This window comes from Natrix helvetica, assembly GCF_964273705.1.
Source record: "Natrix helvetica genome assembly, chromosome: 8".
Lineage (NCBI taxonomy): Eukaryota > Metazoa > Chordata > Lepidosauria > Squamata > Natricidae > Natrix > Natrix helvetica.
Genome location: NC_138559.1, coordinates 28,001,329 through 28,025,653, shown reverse-complemented (window position 1 = coordinate 28,025,653; position 24,325 = coordinate 28,001,329). Strand labels below are relative to the sequence as shown.

The 24,325-nt window shown below is 57.9% G+C and overlaps 4 protein-coding genes across 7 annotated transcripts; 2 read left to right on the top strand and 2 right to left on the bottom strand.

Annotated features, from left to right (window-relative positions):
* The first annotated feature begins 89 nt into the window (after positions 1 to 89).
* On the top strand, positions 90 to 5,793 carry HMBS (hydroxymethylbilane synthase). Of its 3 annotated transcripts, none has more exons than XM_081960540.1 (14): positions 90 to 201; positions 498 to 551; positions 1,716 to 1,788; positions 1,934 to 1,983; positions 2,139 to 2,194; positions 2,409 to 2,486; positions 2,710 to 2,787; positions 3,087 to 3,162; positions 3,656 to 3,769; positions 3,874 to 3,912; positions 4,117 to 4,236; positions 4,749 to 4,802; positions 5,035 to 5,121; positions 5,351 to 5,793. In XM_081960540.1, the coding sequence occupies exons 1-14, from the start codon at positions 166 to 168 to the stop codon at positions 5,519 to 5,521; spliced, it is 1,086 nt and encodes a 361-aa protein (XP_081816666.1). In that variant the 5' UTR covers positions 90 to 165; the 3' UTR covers positions 5,522 to 5,793. The 3 variants fall into 3 exon arrangements, with proteins under 3 accessions (XP_081816666.1, XP_081816667.1, XP_081816668.1); XM_081960541.1 differs by lacking the exon at positions 90 to 201 and adding an exon at positions 261 to 380; XM_081960542.1 differs by lacking the exons at positions 90 to 201; positions 498 to 551; positions 1,716 to 1,788 and adding an exon at positions 1,827 to 1,862.
* Positions 5,794 to 6,035: 242 nt separating this feature from the next.
* H2AX (H2A.X variant histone) lies at positions 6,036 to 6,878 on the bottom strand. Its single transcript, XM_081961459.1, has one exon. The coding sequence runs from the start codon at positions 6,727 to 6,729 to the stop codon at positions 6,202 to 6,204; it is 528 nt and encodes a 175-aa protein (XP_081817585.1). The 5' UTR covers positions 6,730 to 6,878; the 3' UTR covers positions 6,036 to 6,201.
* Positions 6,879 to 7,906: 1,028 nt separating this feature from the next.
* DPAGT1 (dolichyl-phosphate N-acetylglucosaminephosphotransferase 1) lies at positions 7,907 to 12,862 on the bottom strand (the record flags this gene model as incomplete). Of its 2 annotated transcripts, none has more annotated exons than XM_081961457.1 (10): positions 7,907 to 8,326; positions 9,693 to 9,848; positions 9,964 to 10,051; positions 10,475 to 10,663; positions 10,945 to 11,029; positions 11,122 to 11,268; positions 11,377 to 11,590; positions 11,680 to 11,800; positions 11,871 to 12,043; positions 12,575 to 12,862. In XM_081961457.1, 10 exons carry the CDS (start codon positions 12,860 to 12,862, stop codon positions 8,318 to 8,320), a joined length of 1,470 nt encoding a protein of 489 aa, XP_081817583.1. In that variant the 3' UTR covers positions 7,907 to 8,317. The 2 variants fall into 2 exon arrangements, with proteins under 2 accessions (XP_081817583.1, XP_081817582.1); XM_081961456.1 differs by lacking the exon at positions 7,907 to 8,326 and adding an exon at positions 8,856 to 9,385.
* Positions 12,863 to 12,898: 36 nt separating this feature from the next.
* Positions 12,899 to 23,473, top strand: C2CD2L (C2CD2 like; the record flags this gene model as incomplete). Its single annotated transcript, XM_081961454.1, has 14 exons — positions 12,899 to 13,240; positions 15,476 to 15,571; positions 16,997 to 17,116; positions 17,325 to 17,435; positions 17,761 to 17,877; positions 18,054 to 18,168; positions 18,283 to 18,397; positions 18,732 to 18,796; positions 18,971 to 19,098; positions 19,515 to 19,677; positions 19,938 to 20,039; positions 20,523 to 20,656; positions 20,835 to 21,102; positions 21,287 to 23,473. The coding sequence occupies 14 exons, from the start codon at positions 12,899 to 12,901 to the stop codon at positions 21,511 to 21,513; spliced, it is 2,103 nt and encodes a 700-aa protein (XP_081817580.1). The 3' UTR covers positions 21,514 to 23,473.
* Positions 23,474 to 24,325: the final 852 nt, after the last annotated feature.

The window sequence follows — 24,325 nt, the reverse complement described above, 5'->3', positions numbered from 1 at the left end:
GCCCCAGCGAAGGCCGCCCCGTTCCCGCGGCTCCCGTGGAAGGGCGGGGGGGGACGACGACACACACCGGAAGGGGCGGCTCCGAAAGGCCCGGAAGTGGCCCTCCGGCGAGGTGACCCCAGTCGCGGCTCTCGTTCCGCCGGGCACCGCCGCTCTTTCGCCGGCATGAGCGGCCCGACGCCGCCGCCTCCTCCTCCCCCGGTGAGCGCAGCCCTCCGCCCGGCCCCGCCCCTCCGCGTGGCCCCCTTTCCCCGCGCCGCCGCCTCCCTCCTTATCGCGGGTGGCAGAGGTGGGCGGCCCCGGCAGGCGAGTCTGGCAGGTCAGCAGCCGCCCGGCCTCCGCCTGACGAGCGCTGGAGCCCGCCGGAGATGGCCGCGGAGGTGAGGGGCTCCCGGGGAGGCTGCCAGGCGGGATCTGCCCCGGGGCTCGGCACGCGCCTACTCCTCCTGCCTGCCTGCCGGCCTCGCTTTGCGTCTAATGGGGAAAATTCTTTGCAGAATGAAGCCGCCTGGAAGGAGCAGACGGTCCGCGTGGGCACCCGCAAGAGCCAGGTGAGGGTTCCGGCAGGGAAGCCTTCCGACTGGCTTTCCTCCCTGTCCTTTGCGTCCTACCTCAACCTGCGCGGAGCCCCGGCTGTTGATTGCAAGTCGGGCAATATTAAAGCTGAGGCGAAGGCATTCTGCTTGAAGGGTCCTTCTTGGCCTCTGATGCAGTCTGGAGATGGTCTCTTTTCCTCCCTTTCCCAAGACCCCGAGGGTGGGGGTGATGGTGACCCTGCTGTTCCCCAACAAGAGCAAACGCTGCCTGTAGAGCCCTTGGCCCCCTGGAAATGAGGGGGGGGGAGGGCTGTCGTTGGCCGTCAATGGCAGATAGGGTCCCTAAGCACAGCAGGGGCAACTCTTGCACCCACTGCAACTTCTACCATAGTTTCTGGCCCTCTAGCAGGGATGATGTTACCTATTTGAGTAATGAAACTTCTGCAAGAAAACAACCAAACCCAGAGACCATTAAGGACCCCTCATTTCAAACCTGAGATACAAATATTCTCCTTTATTGGTACAAAGCCGCTAAGGCATCGTTGACCTCTGCTTGGCTGGCAGGGGTTAATTAAGGCTTTGGCAGTTGGACCATCCCGAGTAGCTTGAGCAAGGCTTGCTCTCTCTTCTTTAGCGTAGGAAGGATCACAAGCTTTTTGGCTCAAGGCTGGGGTGGAAAGCAAGCAAGGGTTAGGAAACTTGTGTAATGTGACAGTAACAGGAAAGCAGCAACTCCAGCCACAGAAATCTGGCATGGCTGCCAAGACGGAGGCGTTGAAGGATCCACCCAAAGAGCCAGGATTGGGAAAGACTGATAACGCCTTGCCCTTGTAACCTAGAGCTAATCTCCACCTGCCAGTTTCCGACGAGAATGGGGAGGCCAATGAGGAGCAGAGAGGAAGGGCAGAGAGGAAGGGGTGGATGGAGGAAGGGGGAACAGCTCCCCCCCTCCAAGGCCCAGGCACTGCCCTTCCTCTTGCCCATCAGCACAGCCAGAGTCTGCCCCCTTCGGTCTCCTTTGTTTGGGGTGGATTGTTCTCTTGCCTGGACTCTTTGTATGAGCAGCAGAAAACTTGAGCTCTGCTGATTGCGTCTCCTCTGTCACGGCAGGCAGGCAACTGTTGTGTTTCTGATCTGCTGGGGTCTCTTTCTGAATGCCTTCCTTTCTCAACATTGCAGCTGGCTCGTATCCAGACTGACAGTGTGGTGGAAATGCTCCAGGTGCACCACCCTCATCTCCGTTTCGAGATAGGTGAGCATCGGGGAAAGGGGTCTAGAAGAGAGAGAGAGTCTGCTCTTGGGATGAGGTGGAGGCAGTCCAAGCAGGTCTGTTAGGAGCAAGAGGGGGGGAGGAGTGGGGGCATGTTTACCCTCCAATTTTTCTTTTTCTCTAATAGTTGCCATGTCAACCACCGGAGACAGGATTCTGGACACAGCCTTATCCAAGGTTTGTTCCTCTGCTTATGTGATTTTTTCCCCTCTGACTCCAGACACAGCCAGGGCTGTCCGGCAGGGCTTCGTGACAATAGAGCCCTGGGGGTTTGGGGCAGAGAGGCCCTGCAAGATCGGAAGGGTTCCCATCCTGTTCCTCTTCCCCAACAGATTGGAGAGAAAAGCCTTTTTACCAAAGAGCTGGAAAATGCATTGGAAAGAGATGAGTAAGTGCTCTTCTTCTGAAGGTTTGTGGAACATTGGAAGTCCTGTTGAGATGGGCCCAAAGCCCGACTCTCCAGGACCACGGGAACAGGAACGGCCCAGAGTTTCATGAAAAAGGGCTGCACCCTACTTGATGGCCAGGCGAGAAGCCAGCAATCCAAGGCCAGACTCACCGTGGCTTGGTGCTGGCCTGGCATGTTTTCTTCTTTCTTTTAGGGTGGACTTGGTGGTTCACTCCCTGAAAGACCTGCCCACTTCCCTGCCACCAGGCTTCACAATTGGTGCCATCTGCAAGTGAGTTTGAGCTCTTCTCTTTTTCCTGCCTGGCACAGCCAAGCGTTGGCCTTGCCCATCTGCCCGCCTTCCTTTTGCTTGTGAACCCAGCCAAGGCAGAGGAGCATTGCAGGAGCAAAGGGGGCCTTGAGCTTCTTTCTCTGCTTGGCCTGTGGCACCTTCTACCCCTTTGCCAATGGCTACTTGAGATGTTTCTGAAACATTCTTCCTCCATCCTTTGCAGGAGAGAAAACCCACACGATGCTGTCGTCTTTCACCCCAAACATGCTGGCAAAACCCTCAGCAGCCTCCCTGAGAAGAGGTGAGGAGGATTGGCTGGAGCAGGGGCAGGGGCTTGGCCTTGGTCCCACTCTGGATTGCTGTCTAGGGGGAGGGGGGGAGGGGGCATCCTGCTTCTTGAGAAACAAAATATAGTACAGGACCTTGGGCCTCTTCTAATCCAACTGCCTGCTCAAGCGGGAGACCCCTTACCATTCTAGGCAGCCGGTGGTTCAGTCTCTTCTTAAGCAGTTGCAGCTTGCAAGGGGAGGAGGGAAGACCTTGGGAGACCTTCATGGAGTCTGAGTAGCCTCACTCATCTCCCTTTGGGTTTTCCTGCAGTGTAATTGGGACCAGCTCACTTCGCCGTGCAGCTCAGCTGAAAAGAAATTTCCCTCGGCTGCAGTTCAAGGATATTGTATCCTTTCGTGATTCAGGAGGGCCCAAGTTCACCTTTGTTCCTTGGATTTCTCTGACCACCCAAAATTGCAAAGCAACTCTGGCTGGCATTGTGGGCAGAAGTCTAAAACTGCCTGCCCACAATGAGAAACATCTGCTGGAACAAGACAGGCCTTGCTTTGCTCCTTGCTCTGGCCTCTCTTGTGTCTCCAAGTGACTCACAAGGACCGTAACTGCACCAGTGAGATGCTGCCCAACTCATAACAAAATCCAGTCTGAGCCACCCAGCTTATCCTGAAGGGATTGAGATAACAGCTGGTTCTTACTCTTCTTGGCAAGGCAGGTCCTTCTTCAAGGCACCTTTCTTTTTCTGGCCTGAGGTTGGCTCCTCCTCAGGGGGGCTGGGGGTGCCCGACGTTCTCCTTCCCTCAGAGGCTCAGAATGATCAGACCCGGGATTGCAGTGGCCCCCCCACCTCCGAAGCCTCTTGGTTTTGCTTAGCCTTCCCACAGAGGGGCAACCTGAACACTCGCCTGAAGAAGCTGGATGAGAAGGAGGATTTCAGCGCACTGGTTCTGGCAGCAGCTGGGCTCAGGCGCATGGGCTGGGGGAGCCGCATTGGCCAGGTGAGGGGCAGGGGATTGGCCTTAGCCCTAGGCTGTCCCAGGAGAGGGGTGCTTAGGACTCTATTTTAAAAAGTAGCCTGTTGCTGATTCTCGCTTCCCTCTAGATTCTGAGCCCTGTGGACTGCTTGTATGCGGTTGGGCAGGTGAGTGGTAGGACCTCCTTTCTGCCTGGCCTTTTGCACCTCCCTGGCTTCCTTTTGGCAATGGAGCCCCACATCTCTCCACTCTGGCCTCTGGGGAACCTCCAACCCTAACCTCTAGACCTTTCTGCCCCTTCTCCCTCCCTCCACCACCCCCACCCCAACTCCGCCAAAGGTACATGTCTTTACTGCCCTCTCCCCCTCCAGGGCGCCTTGGCTGTTGAGGTGCGGGCCAAAGACCAGGAGATCGTAGAGATGGTCTCAGTTTTGCATGACGAGGAGACTGTTCTGCGCTGCATCACTGAGCGAGCCTTCATGAAGCACTTGGTAGGCAGGGGTGGGTCCCTGCCAGTTCTAACCTCTCCTATAGAAAAGGTCCCACAAATCTACCGTGCCGTTGAGAACCGGTTCCAGCTCCCTCCCCACCTCCCCACCCTGTCTGCACATCAAGAGGAAGAGCCAGAGGAGGAATTCTGGGAGTTGAAGTCCACAAGTCTTAAAGCTGTCAAGTTTGAACACCCCTGGGAGGTTTTTTTCTAAAGGGTTAGGGGTGCGAGGGTCTTGTAACTTGACAGCTTTAAGACTTGCGTGCTTCAAATGCCAGAGTTCCTGAGCCAACATTTTGGTTGCTAAGCAAGAGCGTTGTTAAGTGAGTTTCACCACATTTTACAAGTTGGCCACTCCTACCCGGTCACATGGCTGGCAAGCCGCTCCCACAAAGCAGGCCACACCTTAGAAGAGGTTCTAAAAATTTTTGAAACCCACCAGTGTTGGTAGGTCTCTCAGGCTGAGGCTGGTGGGGCCTCTGAAGGCCTTCAAACCGATGCTTTCCTCCACAGGAAGGAGGCTGCAGTGTACCAGTGGCTGTGAGCACTCTGCTGAAGGATGGCCAGGTAAAGGCAACTGGCTGCTCCCCCTCCTGCTTCCCGGCTTCCATTGAAAGGCAGACACCAAGAGAGGGCAGAGGCCTGGGGGAGGGGGGGGGCGGAGTCTGTGTGGAGGAAGTTGAGAGAGAGAGAGAGACCTTTTTTAAAGGAACTAAAATGGAGGGGGGGGCTGCCCACAAATGCATTTCTCTCCCTTCTGCTTCCTGATCAGTTTCAACATCTCTTCTCTCTTCTCCAGCTGTATTTGACTGGAGCAGTCTACAGCCTTGATGGTTCTGAGAGCTTGCAAGAGACCATGCAAAGAAATGTGAACTTTTCCCTGGAGGTAAAAGCAGTCTTGATTGCTTTCAGAGCAAGAGAGGAAGCGCATAGAACTCTTTCAGGCTGGTCGTGTGGGATAACAGCACACTTTACTGCAGGGAGCTAATCCGGGCCTGTTCTGGGGGTGCTTCCCTATTGTTAGTCGTCAGTTCCACCGGCCCTGAAACTCTCCCTAGGTTGAGCTGTGGCTTCTAGGCTGAATACCTTTCCCATGGGCTGTCCTTCCTTTTCAGAATGAAGATGGCCCCGATGACAACCTCCAACATGTTGGCATCACAGCAAGGAATGTACCCCGTCTTGCTCAGGAGGCAGCCGAGAGGCTGGGGCAGGAGGTGGCCGATCTGCTGCTGAGCAAAGGGGCCAAAGAGATCCTCAGCGTGGCAAGGCAGCTCAGCAGTGCATGATGGGCACCACCTCCTGGAAGAGCTATGATGCCGGCCAGTTGTCCATCCCTCCTGGAGGAGTGGGGAGCAAGGGAAGGGCTGCCACTGCACTGCCGGGGGAGCAGCTGAACTCCAGTTGGTGCAAAGGCGCCGGCAGGTTCTGGGCAAGAATCGCCAATCTGCACAGCCGCCAAGAAATCACCGGTCAGCCCACACAGGGCTGTAAAGTGGGACTCTGCTGGGGACTCGGGAACAATTATGGCTAAAACCGATTAAAGAGCTGGAACACGCGACTGCCCCGAGTCTGCCGCTTCTTCCGCCGAACCCTCCCAGGCTGCAGGCACCACATTCTTTACCCGCCAAAGAACAGCCCTGAAAAGGCCCGTTTCCGAGGGAGGCAGGGAAACGGCTGGCCAGGAGGCTACCTCGTCACACACACGCCCCGCGGGGCAATGCGGCCGATCTGGAAACCCCCCCCTCGCTCCCCCCTCCCAGCTTGGCGCGCGGAGGGACCACAAACGGCCGGACGAGCGCGCGTTTTTAACGTCCTTTTATTGGGTGTAGCCCCACCATGGAGTGGAGCGCGGGCCGCCTTTTCCCGCCGCCCAGCCCCGAGTCCAAGCACGTGGCGTCCGCAGGGGGTCCACTACTCCGGCTCCTCCAGCTCCGCAGCCTCGGCTCGCTCTTCGCCGCCGCCGCGCCTAGTACTCCTGCGAGGCCTGCAGGGCGCCCTTCTTCGGTCCGGCCGCCCCGCCAGCCTGAGCAGCGGCCTTCCGGGGCAGGAGCGCGGCGGGGATGTTGGGTAGGACGCCGCCCTGCGCAATGGTGACGCGGCCCAGGAGGCGGCTGAGCTCCTCGTCGTTGCGCACCGCCAGCTGGACGTGCCGCGGGACGATGCGCGTCTTGCGGTTGTCGCGCGCCGCGTTGCCCGCCAGCTCCAGGATCTCGGCCGTCAGGTACTCCAGCACCGCCGCCAGGTAGACGGGGGCGCCGGCGCCCACCCGCTCTGCGTAATGTCCGCGCCGCAGCAGCCGATGCACGCGACCCACCGGGAACTGCAGCCCGGCGCGCGAGGAGCGCGACTTCGCCTTGGTCCGAGTCTTCCCGCCGCCCGCCTTGCCTCGACCAGACATGGCCGGCGTCCAAGAAGTGATCAGCCGGCGGCTCCGGCAGGGCGCTTTTATATGGCCCGCGCGTCTCACGCCGGCCATCCTACCGCGGCCGCCCATTGGACTCCGCGGCCCGCGGTTCTGCTCATTGGCTGGCGCCGGGGCCACTGAGCGGGCCGCGCGCGCGATTCAAAGGTTGGCGAATTCCTCCCCGAAAAAGTCTCCTCCACCAGGAGCCACGAGTGTTAAATCAGGGAACACAGAATCCTAGGACCGGAAGGGACCTCCGAGGTCTTCTGATCCAACCCCCTGCTCATGGCAGGAGATCCTATACCATCTCTCTCAAATGGTTGCCCAGTCTATTTCTGAAAACCTCCTCCAGGGAGGGAGCACCCACCACTTCCAGAGGCAAGCTAATCCAGGGATTATTCTGTCAGAAAATTGCTCCTTAGTTCTAGGAAACATCTCTCTTTAACAAGCTCCCACCCATTACTTCTTTGTCTTGGACCTGGTGCTTTGGAGAATAAGTCAATCCCCTCATCTGTGATGGCCCCTCAAGTTCTGGAAGAGAGTTATCTCCCCCCCCCCCCCCCATCCTCTTGTCCTATAAGTTAGACTTATGCAGCTCTCTCCATTGTTCACACAATTTAATCTCCCGCCCCTCTTCATCCTTCTTTGTTGCTCTTCTCTGCACTGTTTCTAGGGCCTCAGCATCTTTTTTTCTATCATGGTAGCCAGAACTGGATGCACAATTCCTAGTCTTATCGGTGGGGTACAAAGCTGTCACTTCTTGTAATCTTTATGCTGTCCCTCTGTTGATGCAGCCCACAACCACATCGGCCTTTTTGGCAGATGGCTGGCTCAGACTTCTGGGGGTCCACTAGGATGCCTAGATCTCTGTCACCTAGACCTGCTGAGACAGGTACGTCCTTTAGTCACTGTCAGAAAAAGCAACAAGGTTTGTCTGTCACGATCTGTTTTTAAGAAACTTATGTTGGCTTCTAGTAATCACCTTGTTTGTTTCTAGGTGTTCACAAATCGTCCGCTTGATTATCTTTTCCAGGGTTTCCCATGTGTTGACATCGAACTGATTGTCCTATAATTTCCTGGATTCATTTTCCCCTTTGTATAGATTTTCCCCTTTTCCAGTCCTCTGGTAGTTTCCCTGTGCTACAAGGTATTTGAAAGATTACAGGTGAAACTCAAAAAATTAGAATATCGTGCAAAAGTTCATTTATTTCAGTAATGCAATTTAAAAGGTGAAACTAATATATGAGATAAGACTCATTACATGCAAAGCAAGATAGTTCAAGTAGTGATTTGTCATAATTGTGATGATTATGGCGTACAGCTCATGAAAACCCCAAATCCACCATCTCAGAAAATTAGATTACATGCAATCAATAAAACAAGGATTGTACATAGAACAACATCAGACCTCTGAAAAGTATAAACATGCATATGTACTCAGTACTTGGTTTTGCATTACTGAAATAACTGAACTTTTGCAGGATAATTTTTCAAGTTTCACCTGTACATTCTGTGACTCTGAAATTACATCCGCCAACTCCTTCAGAACTCTGGGATTCAAACCATCAGGCCAAGTTGATCTGTACTCCTCCAGGTTGGATAGGTATTCTCTTACTAATTCCTTTCTTATTGCAACTTGTATACCTATTCTATCTCCCTCAGTGCTGCTTTTGGTAGGTTATTCCTCCTTTTACATAAAAACAGAAGCAAAGAAGGAATTAAGCAGTTCTGCTTTCTCCCTGCTCCCTCTCACCTTCTCCTCTCCAGCTTAAGGTAAAAGGTCAAGGTTCCCCTCGCACATTTGTAGTCATTCCCGACTCTAGGTGGGGGTGCTCATCTCTGTTTCAAAGCCGAAGAGCCAGCACTATCCAAAGACTTCTCTGATCATGTGGCCGGCATGACTAAATGTATGGAACGCTGTTACCTTCCCACCAAAGGTGGTCCCTATTTTTCTACTTGCATTTTTTAACGTGCTTTCGAACTGCTAGGTTGGCAGAAGCTGGGACAAGTAACGGGAGCTCACTCCGTTACGCGGCACTAGGGATTCGAACCGTCGACCTTTCTGATCGACAAGCTCAGCTTCTTAGCCACTGAGCCACTGCCCTCTCCAGCTTACCCTCTGCCTATTCCTATACCCTGTGCTCAAAATCCCCAGTCTCCACTCCAACCCTCTACAGCAATCCAACACATAAATACTTTGGGAACCAAACAGGATGTACAAAAACACAGTACAAATTTATACCCAGCAAAGTTTGTGGGAAAGATGGTAATACAGCAGTTCTAAACAGGCTTCAGAGCAATATCTCAAACACACAAAGTTCTTTTCAGTACAAAGTGAAGAAACCCAAATCAGATCCTCCCCCAGAGTAAAGGCCAAGGAAACCATTTACAAAGCTAAGTGTCTCCTGCTTCACCTGTTGCTACAGGCATTGACTCCGTTGGATTCCCTCCCAAGGATGCAAGAGGCCCATGGGCAGCCTGAGTTCACCAGAGGGGATAATGTTGCTTCCAAGCTGCGCCCAGAAGAGGCTGACAGCTGGACTCTGGCTGGTCTGATCTTCCCGGTGGAGGCAGCAGCATCCCTCCTTCTGACAGGAGCTAAGAAGCGCCCTGGGAAGGGCTGCATTCAGGCTTTTCTCAGATGGAATGGATAACAGGGTCAGAGGAGGATCAAACGAGCTCAGACGTCATAAAACAGCCGCACAAGCTGGTACCGGATACCAAAAGCTACCAAGCTACCAGCAACCTCAAGACAGAAAGGAGAGGAGGGATGATAGTGCAAACACGCAGCCCCTTGCTCCTGACTCATCGCACGGAGGCTTTGCTCACCTGACCATAACTGCTGGACTGCAAAGTACCCCTGGCTACGCATTCTGCTTTGCAGTTTCACGCAACATACCAAGGCGGTCAGGCAACAGTGTGTGTACTATGAAAACTAAAACTGCTTAATCTTCCCCTAAGTAGGTTTTGTTGAAAAGGGCACAGCTGTTATCTCCAAGGGAGCATCACTGTAGCTGCGTGTCCCCCCCCACTCCCCCAATTGTGCTCCTTACCTGGATTAGCAGCAGCAGAACCGTCAGGTTTTGTTCAGGGGTTGGTCCTATCAGCTTCAGCACAAAGTTAATGAGGGTCATGTTATTGCATTCTGTAAATTCCCCATCTTTGCCTGTTCCCTGACGCACATTCACCAGGCAGAGTTTCTCAGCTACCTGGGGAGAAATACCCATCCCCTATCAGGTAAAGCTTCATCAGCACAAGGCAGAGCCAAGACACTCCCAGAAGATTGCTGCCCAAGCCAGCCTTCCTGCTTCGGTTAGCAGTTACCTTGAGGGTATATGCTCCCCACGGAGAGAGGTTCTTTGCCTTGAATCTCGAGTAGCTCATCTCTAGCTTCCCCGTGTCTGTGTTGAATCTGAAGGCAGAGATGGAGGCAGTCAGAAGGGAAATGGGAAGGTAGCCAAGGCCAGGATGAGCAGAAACCTGGTTGTAGTAGGAACTGCAGACGAGACCTGATCAAGGCAGGACACCCTTCTGTCCCAAGAAAAGGAATAGCTCTAAGTAAAAGCCAGAAGATCCTTTGTGAAGTTTGGTTTGACAAGTCCCCTGAGGAGGACAGTTCAGAAATGTGAAGGATAGGATAAGACAGGATAGGAAAGGGAAAGGGAAAAGGAGAGGAAGGGAAGGAAAATATGTCTCAGCAAATGGGATTTACAGCCCCGATCTTTGTCAAGGGCCACGGCCTTTCTCAATTGGAAGCCTGCTTTGAAAGGAATTGACCCTTCCTTGGCTTTCACTCTGGTTGCAGCCAAGCAGCGGGCAGGCTTGCCCTTCTCACCTGGGGAGCCGATGGCGGGGGCATGGGATGATGTGGAAAAGCTGAGGCAGCGAGTAGAGGAAGTTGGCCACTTGCGGGATGAAGAAGAGAAGCATCGTCTTGCTGAAGTGCCCAAGGATGCCCACCACGGCAAAAGTCATGCCAGCAAAGTAGCAGAAGGTGTCTCCGACAAAAACACGGGAAGGGTACCTGCCGTCAGCCAGGAGAGAAAGCAGACGGGGCAGTCCAGTAAAGATTCTCCCCACAGAAGGGGGAAGGAAGGAAGCATTAGGCATAATAAAGAGAAGGCACTTTAAAAGGCACATTTGTTTCCACATAGGGATGAGGTGCCCGTCTCTTCCTTCTCAGGAAAGAAAGTTCCTAAGTGCCCTGAGGCACCTCCAGCCTCCCAAACTGCCACCCCCACAATTTGTCCTGTAAGGAATGTAGATCCTGCCTTTGCCTTCAAAAAGGGTGTGTGTATCTCTTACCAATTGTGGTACAGCAGCCCCAGCGTGGTAAAGAAAAAGGGAATCATGAAGTAGAGGGAGAAGACATGGTCATCCTTGCAATCCCCTGCGAGAAGGAAAGTAAGGAGCAGCCAGGTTAGGCAACTGGCAGGGCCCAACCGGCCCTTGTAGAGAGCAGGCTAAACCCTGCGCACCCACCCGTTAACTCCGCAATATTGAAAGCGATGATGGAGGCAGAAATCACCAGAGACTGCCCGGCTTCCAGACCGTTAATCCCAGCCAGAATGTTGATTGCGTTGGTGCAGAAGACGGCCAGCATGCCCATGTACACGTAGTAGAGTATCCCTGCAGGAAAAGCACAGGGCAAGCAGACCCTCTTTGACCCTCTGCCCTCACAGCTGGCCATCCTGGCAGCCGCAGTCCCGGCCAGCGGTGGGTGGGCGGTGGACTCACCTAGGTCCAGGTAGACGCCCAGCAGCACCCGGAAGGGCTTGGGCACCACGATGGTGGTGTTCCCGAAGTTGGTGAAGTAGACCATCAGCAGGGGCAGGGAGGCGGCGGTGGGCAGCAGCAGCTTGTGCCGCCAGCGCAGGTTGAGCACGTCGTCCGCGAAGCCAAGGAAGATCATGCAGCAGATGGCCAGCAGGGCGCCCACCAGCGCCACCAGCTGCAAGGCAGGGGGCGGAGAGCCGTCAGCGCCGCCGCCCGCGGGGTCCCCCCGCCCGCAGACCTTCCCCTGCGCCCGACCCGGCTGACCTCGTGGTGCGGGAAGGCCTGGCAGCGCTCCCCGGCGAAGCAGCTCAGGAAGGGCACCGGAATGAAGCAGAAGAGGATGATCAGGAAGACGGCGCCGCTGATCACGCCCTGCGACTCGGGGCTGCGGGAGAGAGAGCGCCCGGTCAGCCTCGGAGCCCCCCTCCCGCCCCCTCCTCTCCCCCCGCACTCACACGGGCTGCCTGGAGGGCTTGTTCAGGTCGGCCCCGCACAGTCGCGCCGCCAGGAAGTGCTCGCGGAAGGCGGGGATCAGGCGCATCGTGGCCCAGCAGCCCAGCGCCGAGCCGCCCAGGTTGATCAGCAGCGGCACCACCGGCAGCTTCCCCATCGCGCCGCCGCCGCCGCCCTGCGGGGACAAGACAGCCCTGCAGGTCAGCGCGGCTTCCGCCCGGAGTCCCCACCCGCCTTCGCCTTGCCCTGGCTGCAAATGGCGGACCGCTCGGCCCTCACGTGACAGGTGACAGCTGCCCGCTGCCCCACGTCGCCCGGCTGGCTGGCTCGCGGGCGGGGTCATTTAAAGGGACCGCAGCTCGGCAGGCGGCTCCGGGCGACGTTTGGCGCAGCGAGGCGCAGCGAGGCGCAGCTGGCCGCCTCTGGCGCTGGGAGAAGCCTTGCCCCGAAGGAGCGGGCCCGCCGCCGCCCCAAGCGCCTCTGCCCGACCGCCCTCCGGGGCTCCGTCGCGCCGCCCTTCCAGCCGGACGCGGCCCGGGCTGGGCTCCAAGGGGCTCTACGACCCCCCACCACCCTGCCCGCCTGGGGAGCCGCCGCAGCGCCGCAGCCTCTCGGGGGACGGAGCGGCGGGGGAATCGCTGCGGCGAGCGGGGCGTCTCTCCCGGACCTCCGGCGCCCTCCCCGCCTCGAGGGCCGCCGCGCTCACCTGGTCGATCTGAGGGGGCTCTGCGGGCCCTTCGGCGTCCCTGTGGCGGCGGGCAGGTGCCAGGAGAGCTGCGTCCGTCCTGCGCCTGGGAGGCGGCGTCGGCCTTAGCCCTGCCCAGCCCTCCGCCCGCCCGGCCCCTCTCGGCGCCGCTGCGCCCCGCCCAGCTGGGCCGTGACAGGAGGCGGAAGAGCCCGGCTGCCATGTAGCTCCGCGCCGGCTCCGGGAAGGAGGAGGAGGAGGAGGCGGAGGAGAGCCCGCTGGCCCCGCTGGCTTCGGACGCCTGGCCATGCATCCCGCGGCCGGCCCGTGAGCGGCGGGCGCGCCATGGAAGAAGAAGCGGCGGCGGCGGCGGCGGAGCCGGGCTGGGGCTGGGCGGCGCTGGTACTGCTGTTCGCCGCCTCGCTGCTCACCGTCTCGGCCTGGCTGCTGCAGCTGGGCCGGAGCCTATGGCGCGGGCGGGCGGCAGGAGCCCCGCGCAGCCAGGCGGCCCCCGCCAGCCTCTGGGCGGCCGTGCTGCGCCTGGGCTCGGGCCGCGAGGGCGCCGGGAGCTGTGCGACGTCCGGGGCCCGCGGCTTGCTCGCCTCGCTCTTCGCCTTCCGCGCCTTCCGCGAGAACTGGCAGCGAGCCTGGCTGCGCGCCCTCAACGACCAGGCCCGCCAGCACGGGGTAAGCCGGACGCCGAGCCTCCCTCCGACCGACCGACCGACCGGCGTGAGGGGAGTGGGGGGAGCAAGAAGCGGAGTGGCCGGCTCTCTTCTTGCACGCTGCAGCCGCCGGCCCGAAGCCTGGCTTTCCCCGCGGAGCGATGTGGGGCTGCGCTCGCCGGAAAGGCGCTGCCTTCCCCGGCGGTTTCTTGCCGGCGGCGGGTGCTGATGGAGCCTCTTGGCCGGCTTCTGCGGGCTGATGCTCGGAGCGGGTGGGCGGCCTGCTGGTTCCTGGCCGCCTGGCGAGCTCGGCTCTTTTCCCCCGTCAAGGAAGGCGAGATTGGGTGGCTCCCCTGGAGAGAGAGCGCCTGGTTGGCGGGCGTTCGGGGGCTGGGCAGGAGTGCCTGGGCATCTTAACATGGGGAGCAGGGGAGCAACGGGGCCGCAGAGCCCACCTGGCCGGACGGAGAGCCTCTGCCGCAAGGCTCCTGCCTGCCTGTCCCGGCTCTGAATTGCCCGCTTGCTCTCCGGGGAAGCGTCCTCAGGAGCCTCTCCTGAAATGCCCCTCTGGGCAGTTACCTAAGGAAGACACCCTGATTGGACAAGGGGCAACTGCCTGAAACGCCTTTGCTGGAGCTGCACTCTGCCGGGCCTGCCAGGGTTTGGGACTCTTGGGGCCGATTCCCCGGACAGGCTGCCAGGAAGGGAGATGCAGCAGGCAGGGCATGCAAAAGGCCAGGGTTGCCTCTCCCTCCACTACAGATTGAAATGAGGCTTACAGGGATGAAGAGGGCTGCATTTGCTTCCACTTCTCCTGAGTCTCCTGGACTTTCCTGATCTTTCCACTCTCTCCCAAGCCATCTTATTCCACTCTTCTTACAAAAGAAAGGTGGGCAGCAGCATCACAGCAGCTCCCAATTAAGCTTGCCCCCTTTCCTCCTAAGACTAGCCCCCCCCTGCTCCCCATGGTCCTTCTGGCCAGCCCTCCTTTGCCCAGGAGGATCTGGAGTTTCCCTCACAGGAAGCCACAGAAGCGAAGAACTGGTGGACGGAGGGTGGACAGAAGGCAGAGCGTCTTCTGCAGGGGAAGGAGATCCCTCTGGAAAGAACCCTGCGGAGAAACAGCGCCATCCCTGCAGGGTTTTGGAGGAAGACCTGAGTCCTGTGCCAGGGTTCATGTATATTCATGCCGGTGCTTTTGTGCCGCCCCCTTTCTTGGCATTCCCTCAGCAAGAGTGCAGCAAAGGGGCTGGATTGTGCTCCACTTGGAAACCAGAAATGGCCGGAAGGCTTTTCAAGTGGAGCACGGTCCGGCCCCCTTGGGACCTGCATGCCGCTCCAATTGAGCCGTTCCATTTGTGTAGCTAATTTGCATAGTAACAGGCGTCACGTTCTCTTCTTCTCTGCTTATGTTTCTAGTTCCTCGGTATACGTTCAGTCCAGAAATAGTTGGCCTGTTTGCTGAATTGCAGACCTGGGAGGGGGCTTTTTGTTCTGCATCTTAAGCACCTGGGTGCTCTTCTTGCAGAGAAAATGCCTCTCTTGCTTTGGGGCTGTGACTGTACCAGGATTAGGACCACAGAGCTAGAAGGCCACCAGCCTCCCCTTCCCCTCTCAGGGAGGGTCCCAAAGGCCCAAAGGCCAGGGAAGAGGGCCCTTCCTGCAGCCCAGCCTGCCATGCTGATCTGAGGGGTGGCATGCCGGCGCCAGCTCCATGGCAACTTGGCCATTGCTTCACCTGGTGCTGCTGCATCCAACCCACGAGCTGGAGGTTGGTAGATGCTGACGGCTGCTCTGGAGCGAGCTGTTCCCTCTGAATGGTGCTTGGGAGGAAGAGGGGAAATTTCCAGGTGTTCACGGCCATTGGAGGTGCCTCACATTTATTTTGGATATTTCTCTTCCTCCTAAACAAGCAGATCCAACAGGGTTGCTCTAGGCTAGGGTCTTTCCTTGCCTGGGCTTCTTAGTGCTCCGGCAAAGTCCAGGCGATGGGCAGGACTTCAGGGGCTGACATTCAGCTGAGAAAAGCCTTGTGCATCGCCTGCCCGGTTGTCCCCGTTTGGACTGGCAGTGGAGGCCCGGTGCCTCCCGCTGTGGCTTGAAAAGTGCCCAAGAAGGGGGCTCATCTGGACTCCTGCTGGATGCTCTTGGCAAGTGGCACCTCTTCTGGCCTTGCAGAAGAGCCTGGACTGCCAACATGACCTCGCCACGTTGGCTCCCTCCCTCCCGCAGGCTAACTGGGCTTTCTCCTCTCCAGAGCTCGGTCCAGATCACGTTCGAGGAAAGCCCTCGGCAGTTGCCAGCCGTAACTATCAGCCATGTGGCCTACACTGACCAGTCGGATCGCAGGATGGTGAGTTCTCACCAGCAGGACTGCCTTGTGTGGCCCTGGGTCGAACCCAGCCCGTTTCCCCATCTCTCCTCACTCCCCCGCCCTTCAGACTCCTTCCCAACTCAGAGAAGCTTCCCAGTAGTCTCCAGCGTACTGGGTGTGTGTGTGTGTGCTTAGACTCCAGGGGAGGGGGCTTCCACCCTTTGGGCAGTCACCTCCCTCCCCCCCCCTTTTCCCACTCAGTCTCTGGCTGACAGCCCAGGCATTTTGTGGCCTGAGATGCCTCAATATCCCAGCAACTGTCTAAATATAGGCCAGGGTGGGCGAGGAGCCCCTGCTGGGTGTGGGCAAGGGCCCTGGGCTGGACTCCTCTCTGAAACTGCGGAAGAGTCCCCAGGAAGCCTTAGGAGGCGCTCTCAAGGCAGAAGGGTAGCTGTCTGTCCCCAAAGGAGCTGGGTGCGGCCACCAGGCCAGTAGCAACTGCAGGGAACATATCCGGGGTTTGCCAAAGCATTGACAGGCGGCTAGGGAGGCTGACCTTGGCAGCTGCCCTCTGGACCTTTTAGATCCCGTCAGCTAGCCTACAATCCAGTGGCCCCTGCGGGTGAAGGGACAGAGAAGAAGCGCCGATCAGGAGGAAGGTGGGGAGCCCTGGAGCTGAACAAAGTGGCCGGAGAGGGATGGGGAGGTTATGCTTTTTGCAGGCACCAGATGTCGGCTTGGAGATGGAGGCTTAAATTGCAAGGGAGCTCAGCTCTGAAAATAAGGAGGACACAGTCCTGGGATGTCAGCTGATCGGATAAGTGCTTTGCTCTGGAAGTATTGCTGCTGCCTCCGTAACCCCCGGGGGGCTCTCCTGAGGCCCACCTGAATGGGGGTCAAGAGGCTCAGCCAGGGCTTGAAACCCCCAGCCTAACCGAGAGCATCACGGGACAGAAGAGGGGTGTGGATGTAGCTGCGTCTGACATGAAGAGCAGCTCTGGAAGAGGGATCTGGATTAAGACTGGGAGCTGAGCGGATTAACTTGTTTCCCTCTAAGGCTGCAGGGAGGCAACTGTCTCTCCTCCTGTTTTCTTGCTGAAAGTTGTCCCGGTGTCCCCCCTCCCCCTCCCCCCCCCCCGGCCAACTGCTCTTCACCAGGTTGAGGGGCGTCTCTATTTTCCAGCTCCAGGAGCTTTGTGGGAAGGCTGCAGGAGGGAAACAGACAGGAACACTTAATTAAAGCCATTTTTCCAGACCCCAATCAATGAGTTACCTTCAGTAGTTCTTTCTAAAAGTTCAAAGGTGACAGGATGGCAGTTTCTGAGCTCCATTGTTGCTGCTCTGAGTGGAGATGGAGGAGGAGGAGGAGGAGGAGGAGGAGGAGGAAGCTGGGCTGTGGGGCTGCTGCTGCTCTGCCCTGGGAAGGCGTTGGGTGTCTCCCCATCCCTTTCCTCCTCCACGCAGGTGTTGCACTGCCTCCTTTCAACTGACACGCTGCAGTTCCCGGTCTTGGTTGCCCAGCAGTCTCCGGCCGCTGTGTCCATGGACACCTATTGCGTCTCTCTGGCTGTGCAGCAGGCCCAGGTGAAGGAGGCAGAAGGAGGGGGCTGAGCAGGGGCAGGGAGGAGGGGGTTGCTGTGGGCCCCGGCATTTGGTGCAAGGGTGGCATCCACATCCTTGCACTGCTGACAGCCGTTAAGGAGATTTATTTGGGGGGGGGGGTCGCAGCCAGGGGTTGCATGGAATTCCGCCTGGCCATTTGCAATGATATCCGCTTTGTCCTGTTGGCCAGCTGGAGATCTGCCTGGAGGAGGTGGAGGGCGAGGGGCTGCTGGTCTCCTGGGCATTCAAAGACAGGCCTGACCTGAAGCTCTCCATCCCGCCCAGACTCCAGCCGCACCGTGTAAGTAAAGGAGGTGACGAGGATGAAAGCCCCCGCTCCCCCTCCCCCGTGGTCCCTTCCCTCCCCGTCTTGGAGCTCTGCTTCGCTTCTGCCAAGAAGACCCGGGGGGGGAGGGGGCTTTTGCCGCCACTGCAAACACCTCGCCAAGCACGGAGCCTTTGGCTGCCTGGGGGAATGTGTGGCCCTCTGCCTGCCTCTGACGTCGGCAGATGTGGCCGATCCGTGTAGCTCAGTGCGAAATAAAGAGGAAGATGATTCCTGAGCTTCTCGGAAACTCCCCAGCGCAACTGCTGGCCCGGCATCGTTTTCCTGGTGCCCCTTGCAGGAAAACGACGGGAAGGCGGACTTGTCCATTATCAAGAACCTGATTGAAGACTCCGTCATCAGCACTCAACCTGCCATGATGGTGAACCTGAAGGCCTGCATTACGAATGCCAGCACGGTAAGGGTGGAGGGCTGGCAGGGAAAACTGAACAGGGCCCCAGCTGGGCACTAGGAACCCACCGTTCCTTTCAGCCAGGGGGAGCTGACCTGCGGCTGGCCTCCTTTGCCAGGTTTGGGTCAGCATATCCATTGCCTGCTGCCCTTGAACCCTTGCCCCCTGGCTCTGCCCCACAGGAGACCAGGAGCAGACTGTCCCTGGGCTCCCTCTCCAGCTCAGCGCCTGCCCTTATGCCAAAGCTGCTTCTCCAGCACCTGCGAGCCCTGCACCTGGCATCCCGGGAGAGCCAAGGTACCTGGGCGCCCCAGGGGTTTTCAGGCCCCATATCTCCTGCCGTGGAGGGGGGGTCTGTGGGCAATCTGGTGGGGGGAGCTTTGGCTGCACCACTGTTGGCTTCTCTTGCAGGAAACGGGCTGCTGTGCTGCGAGGTGCAGCTGGACAGCCCTCGGCAGCAGAAGAGAACGGCCCCCGTGCCGGCCGGTCTGGCCACTGAGGTGGAGTGGCCCGGCAAGCTGCTCCTGTAAGGCGCCCTGAGCTTCCCGTGTTTGGGTCACGGGGTGGAGGGGTTGGGAAAAGGGGGAGTGCCATGGCCAGAGTCCTGGCTGGCTGCAGGGATGCCAGGTATATCACTGCCTGCCCCTGCCCCCCACTCGTGTGCCCGCAGGCAGTCTGCGCTTCAGGCCTCTCCCCCTGGAGAGCTCTGCCCTCCAGCCGCTGGGCAGTGAGAAAGTGGCCCTGATCCAGGAAAAGAATTAGCCGGGCATGGCTGATGGCCTCTCTGCTTCCTTCCTTCCTTCCTTCCTTCCTTCCTTCCTTCCTTCCTTCCTTCCTTCCTTCCTTCCTTCCCCCAACAGGGAGCTTGGTCCCCGGAGCAAAGAGCTGGTGCTGAGGGTGTTGGAAGGCAGCCATTCTGGAGAGGGTAAGTCCTCTGTGGACAGCTGCAGGAGGGCAGGGGGCTTGGTTTGGCTCCTAAGGCAACAGCTGGAAGAGCAAAGGGGCTGGAAGCGTCTCTCGGTAGGCTCCGGGTGGCATTTGTCTGCGGAAGGAGCTGCTGTGGTCCTGTGGGCCTCACCTACTTGCTTTCTCCTTGCAGACGTGCTTCTGGGATTTGTGGCTGTCCCCGTAGACCCCTCCTCCAAAGAGCCACAGGGGCAGCAGCTCTACCAGCTGAGCCCAGGGCCCACCCGGGCTCTGCCCCCAGCAGCCGCCATTGCCGTGGAGGTGAGAGGCCAGAGTGGCCAGAGGCTGAGCTCTGCTTTACGTTTTGCTCCACTCAAGACCCCCACTCGCCCCATTTCTCAGCTGTAAGCCAAGCGCGTTGATTTTGAGCGCAGGCAGGGCTGGGGAAGTCCAAGCAATAGAGGAGGTGGGGAAATGTTTGGGTGAGTCTGCGTGGCTTATGGAAACTTTATACCGCCTTTTTCAAGCAATAATCCCCCCCCCCCAAGGCCCCTTTCTGGGTACAGGGGAGAATGGTGCTCCCCCCACTCCTATCTCAAAGGTCTCCGTCTCCAGGCATGTGTGATTCAGCTGATCAGCTCCAAGGCAGACAGTCTGGGATGTTGAATCCCTGTGTGTGTCTCTGCGTGTCTTTTCTGAGGCATTGCCTGTGCTTTTCTATTGGGCTGTCTTGACAGCTGCTCCACCAGGACACGCCACAGCTCCCGGCTGCCTCCTCCCTGCGCACCAGCATTACTCCCACCAAGAAGGTCGAGATGGGCCGGACCATAATGCCCGATGGCACTATTGTCACCACCGTCACCACCGTCCAGTCCAGGCCCAAACTGGACTGTAAGCTTGGTAAGATCTCCTCATTTCAGCCAGCCAACTTGTCTGTGTGGCTGGAGAGCATCCCAAATGGCCAGCCTGAGAGATGAGGAGAGAGCAGCCTTGGCATGGTGGGAGCCCTGCACCAGGGCCAGGATTCCTCTTGAAGCTGCTGCCCCCTCCTCCCAGCTAGTGCAAAAGAGGAGTGGTGCGTTTCCATAGCTGCTGCTGAAGGGAGGTCTCCGCTGGATGTGATTGACGCTTTGCTGACCCTTCTTTCTCCTGCACTCCAGATTCCCCCTCCAGGTCTCCATCCAAAGTGGAAGTGACAGAGAAGGTCACCACGATGCTCCCGGAGAATGGCTGTCCCAGCAGAGCCTCTCCCTGCAGTAGCAGTGAGTCACGGTGTCAGAAATGAACCATTAGGGATATTGCGAGATGGACAGTGTTGGTGGGACGCTGCCCTTCCGGTCTTTCTGAGGAAGCAGATGACCAACTGTAATTTTTCACTCTCTTCCTTCTCTCCAGCCTCGGCTGAGGCTAGACGGGGATGGGAGCCAGTTCCAAATAGGAGAGTAGTTGGGTTCCTTCCAGATATTTTGTATTGCTGTGGATCACGGGAAGGAGTCCAAAATAACTGGAAGGCACCAGATTAACGTTGAGGAAATGCTTCGAGTGTTGGATAGGAAGAATTGCTCAGCACCCTCATTAAATCTATGTTCACTTTGCTGAGTTATTGGTCTCACCCACCTTGCTGGCTGGCCTGAACAAGCTTGAATGGAAGCAGAGGCCTCCCAGCCACTTGTGCAAAGCCAAGGGTTTGCCAGTGCCGCTCTGTGCAATTGGCACATTGGAGCAGCGTGTCTCTTCTCCCCCAGGAAGCAGCTGTGTGTCCAATGGCCTGGATCCCGTGGCCGAGACGGCCATTAGGCAGCTGACGGACCTGACCAATAAGCCTTCCAAGAAGACTCCGACCAAGCGCAGTACGCTGATCATCTCGGGGGTTTCCAAGGTAAGTGGCAACTTCTCTGGCTGAGAAGTGAGGTTGCTTTGTTTATTTCCATTTATTCACTGGATTGGCCTTCCGTGCTGCTCTGGGAAGTTCTGTTGTTGAGAAGGAACCAGGCGTGAGGGGACCCCCCCCTCTCCCCCTCCCAACTTTCAGCTTCTCTCTGTCCCGCTCTGTGCAGGTACCCATCGCCCAGGACGAAACGGCCCTCTCCCTGGGCTATGCCGGGTCACTGGGGAATTCGCTGGAGGAGGACTCCATCATGGCCGGCCCCTCAGAATATGCGCCACTGAGCACCTGCGAAACTACGCAGCAGCTGGAAATGGCGAGCCAGGATCTGGACGAAACCACCCATTCCGACATCTCCGAGAGACCCTCAGTGGATGATGTGGAGTCGGAAACCGGCTCGACAGGCGCCCTAGAGACCCGGAGCCTGAAGGACCACAAAGGTGAGGGAGGAGGCCAGTTTTCTCCTTGGCAGGGACCCCCTGGTCCTCTTCCATAGGGGGAGCCAGGACTCGGGAGGGGCTCTCTGAGCCAGCCTCCAACCAGCATGGCGGGGTCTTGGCGCCCCGTGCCAGACAGGCCAGCAGTGTAGGTTCATGGTTTGTCCTCCTCTTCCTCCTCCTGCAGTGGGCTTCCTGCGAAGTGGCACCAAGCTCATTTTCCGGAGGAAGAACAAGCAGAAGGAGGCTGGGCTCAGCCAGTCGCACGATGACCTGCCCAACGCTAGCACCGCCTCCGCCCCCAGGAAGAAATCCGGAAGCTTCTCTCGGCGCCTCATCAAGCGCTTCTCCTTCAAGGGTCCGGCAAAGAGCAAATCCAACGGGAGCAGCCCCCCGTCGGTGGAGAAGCCCTGAGGAGCCGCTGCGTCGGCCGTCTCCAGAAGCCCCCCCGATCGTCACCAGTGGTTGTCTGCTGTCTATGCACCGTGGCCCCAACCCCCCCCCGTCCTCCTGTGCGAAGGGAGCAAAGGCCGGTGGGGGGGCGGGGTTCCTGCCCATAGCCTTAGGAAGCGGACGCTTGGTGGCATGAGGAGTGTCACGGACCCCTCGGAGCATCTGCTGAGCAATCCTCTTTTAGCCTAGGTGGGGAGTGGGCAGCTCCCATGGCAGCCCAAATCTGAAAACGTGTGTGTGTGTGTGTGTGTGTGTGTGTGACAGAGAAGGGTTTTATGGTGGCTCCTCCAACCACTGCCACTCTGCCTGCCAGGGTCTGTTGAACAGCAAGGGCAAGTAGCCGGTGGGTTCGTGGGGCAGGGGGAGGAGGAGGAGGACAGGCAGGACAGACTCTTGGGCCCCGAAATGTGGCTCCCGAAGGCCCTCCCTTCAGTGGCAGAGCCCTCAACCCAGCCTTGGCTGCTGCCAGGAGGGAGCATCAATCTCTTCACTGAGAGCCTCGGGGGGGGGGGGGGGCATGGCCTGGAGGGGCCTGGCTGAGTTCCCTGCCTGTTGCTGGGCACAGAAGGGACGGGGAGAAAGGAGGTGTCGTCTCCTGGACACAGCCCTGGAGGCTCCTCAAGAGACAGAGACTGGACTGCACTGTCATGATCAGGCATCCAGCTGGACCATCAGGATGTCCAGCTGGATGCCGCTCCTGACCCTGACTGGCAATGCAGGGGGGTGGGGGACCACACTTGCTGAGGCTGGGCTGGCCCCTCCCTGCAGGTTCCTGGAAACAGACTGCAGGTGGGGCAACAAGGAAATCACTGTTTTGTTACCTAGAAGTCAGGTTTTGGGAGAAATGTGGAAGAGGCTTTGCTGAAACTCCACGTTTCTCATTGGAAATGGAGGGAGGTGTCATTTAATCGCAGGTGGAATGGCTCCCCTTTCCTTGGAGCAGGTTGAACCCTGCCTAAGCTCCCAACCCTCTACTGGGCTTCTCTTCTGGCTGCCTGGGTCTGTGGGTCAGGGCTCTCCCTCAGGGGAACACCTTTCCCCACGGAGGACTGCACCCTTCAGGAGGGGGGGGCATTGTGAGGGAATGGGGAGGTGTCGGAGGGGGGGTGTTGTCTGCCCAGGGAAGGAGGGAGGTGGGTCCAGCAGGCACATTGCTCCTCCTGGCCCTCCATGCGTTCTCCCCTGGGGTGTCCTGGGAACCCTGTGCACTGCAGGGCACTTACTATGATTGTCCCTGTCAGTTCGGTTGGAGGGGGAAGAGGCGAAGAGTTGGACTTAGGCTGTTCAGTTGAGGTTGAAGTCATTGGTACAGCTTTGCTGTGAGACCGGCTGCACCACATTCCTCTCCTGACCCCCTGCTGGCTGCAACCCTGTGATTTGACTCGAGCCTGTCCGAATGTTGCAGATAACTCTGTATTTGCCTATTTGATACCTTTGCCCTGTTTGTCCAGTCTTGATGGAATTACTTGTAGATTTACCTTTGGAACCCTCTGGATCAGGGGTGTCCCATTTCTTTTTTCATTTCTAGCAAGGGTGCAGATAAAAGAGTTAGCCCTGCATTCTGACTTTTGTGGAACTTGCTGCTTTGGTTTAGGAACAGAGTAGTGAGGGAGGGGGCCTCCTCGCCTGGCACATCCATTTCAGAGCTTGACCAGTGGGGTCCTTGGATTTAGCCCAGGGTGGCCAGACAAGTTGGCTTTAACCAGCTGCCCTTAAGGTCGATGTCAAACTTCAATGTCCTTCCTGGCTTCTTTTGAGCCTCTTGCTTGGGAAATGTTTGCCAGAGAAGGAAGGGGGCAGCCTGGGGCCTCGTCTTGTGGGAGGAAAAAGTTGAATCAGTGCAATAAAAGTGATGGCCAAGAACCAATTTGTAATTTGCTTATCCGGCATAAGGACCAATAAACAACACGGGTTGAGGAAAGTGGACATTTATCACTTTATTTCTGATCAGAAGCAAAGGGGCTGCAAGACATCCTGAGCAAGACTGGCATTCTATTTTCATACCTCAAGAGACAGGAGTTCACAATGACAATTCAACCACCTTACAATTATAGCACATGTGTAAGCGTCAGCGATGATGTTCAGTGTTGAATAACACATGTACAAGTCCTGCTGTTCAGGTGCTCTTAGCAAGCAAAGGGAGCTCCCTTCCAGACTGGGGGGCTCCCGGCTGCAGCAGGAGCACCTAGGCTCCGTGCTTCTGCTGAGGGTCCAGTGCCAGTGCAATGGGCATCCTCAGTAGCTCTGGCATGGATGGCACCAGTGGCCTTTGGCGGGAGGGATTCCCCCTCAGGCTAGCAGGGCGAAAGCGCCTTCAGGTGACCCAAGGCCAGGATGCCCATCGCCGGTCACTTTTCCTTCCTCCTCCAAGCAACGGGGCAGCAGGCGAGGTGACAAATGTGGCAGGCTGCCCCTCAACCTGCGCCAAGAGACCGCTGGCTGACGCCGCTACCCTCCGAGGCGGGCAGAGAGGAGCTGGAGGGTCTGCGCCCTCTGCTGGACGGCGCCTACTTCTGCACCTCAGGAGGTCTCAGGTACCCGGCGAAGGACGCAACCTTCCCACGCGGGGACCCAGCCATTGCATCGTCCCACATCATTTCACCTGGGGAAGCGGATCTCCCGAGCCACGCGTGCACCAGGAGGGGAGACGCCTCCCGCTGTACCTGTTGGCGGCCCCGGCTGCTTGCGATGGGCTTTAGGAAGCGGAATTGGAATCCAGATCCGCGTCCGGGACCCCCGTGGGAGGGGGAGGGAACCGGGTTTCTCCGCTGAG

What these genes read in the sequence shown, in the direction of transcription:
- HMBS (XM_081960540.1), top strand. Translation starts at nt 166, where the DNA reads ATGAGCGGCCCGACGCCGCCGCCTCCTCCTCCCCCG. An exon ending in GGCTGCAGTTCAAGGATATT is followed by an intron (nt 3,163 to 3,655) that starts GTATCCTTTCGT and finishes GCCTTCCCACAG; the next exon opens with AGGGGCAACCTGAACACTCG. An exon ending in GAGCCTTCATGAAGCACTTG is followed by an intron (nt 4,237 to 4,748) that starts GTAGGCAGGGGT and finishes TTTCCTCCACAG; the next exon opens with GAAGGAGGCTGCAGTGTACC.
- H2AX (XM_081961459.1), bottom strand. Translation starts at nt 6,729, where the DNA reads ATGGGCGGCCGCGGTAGGATGGCCGGCGTGAGACGCGCGGGCCATATA.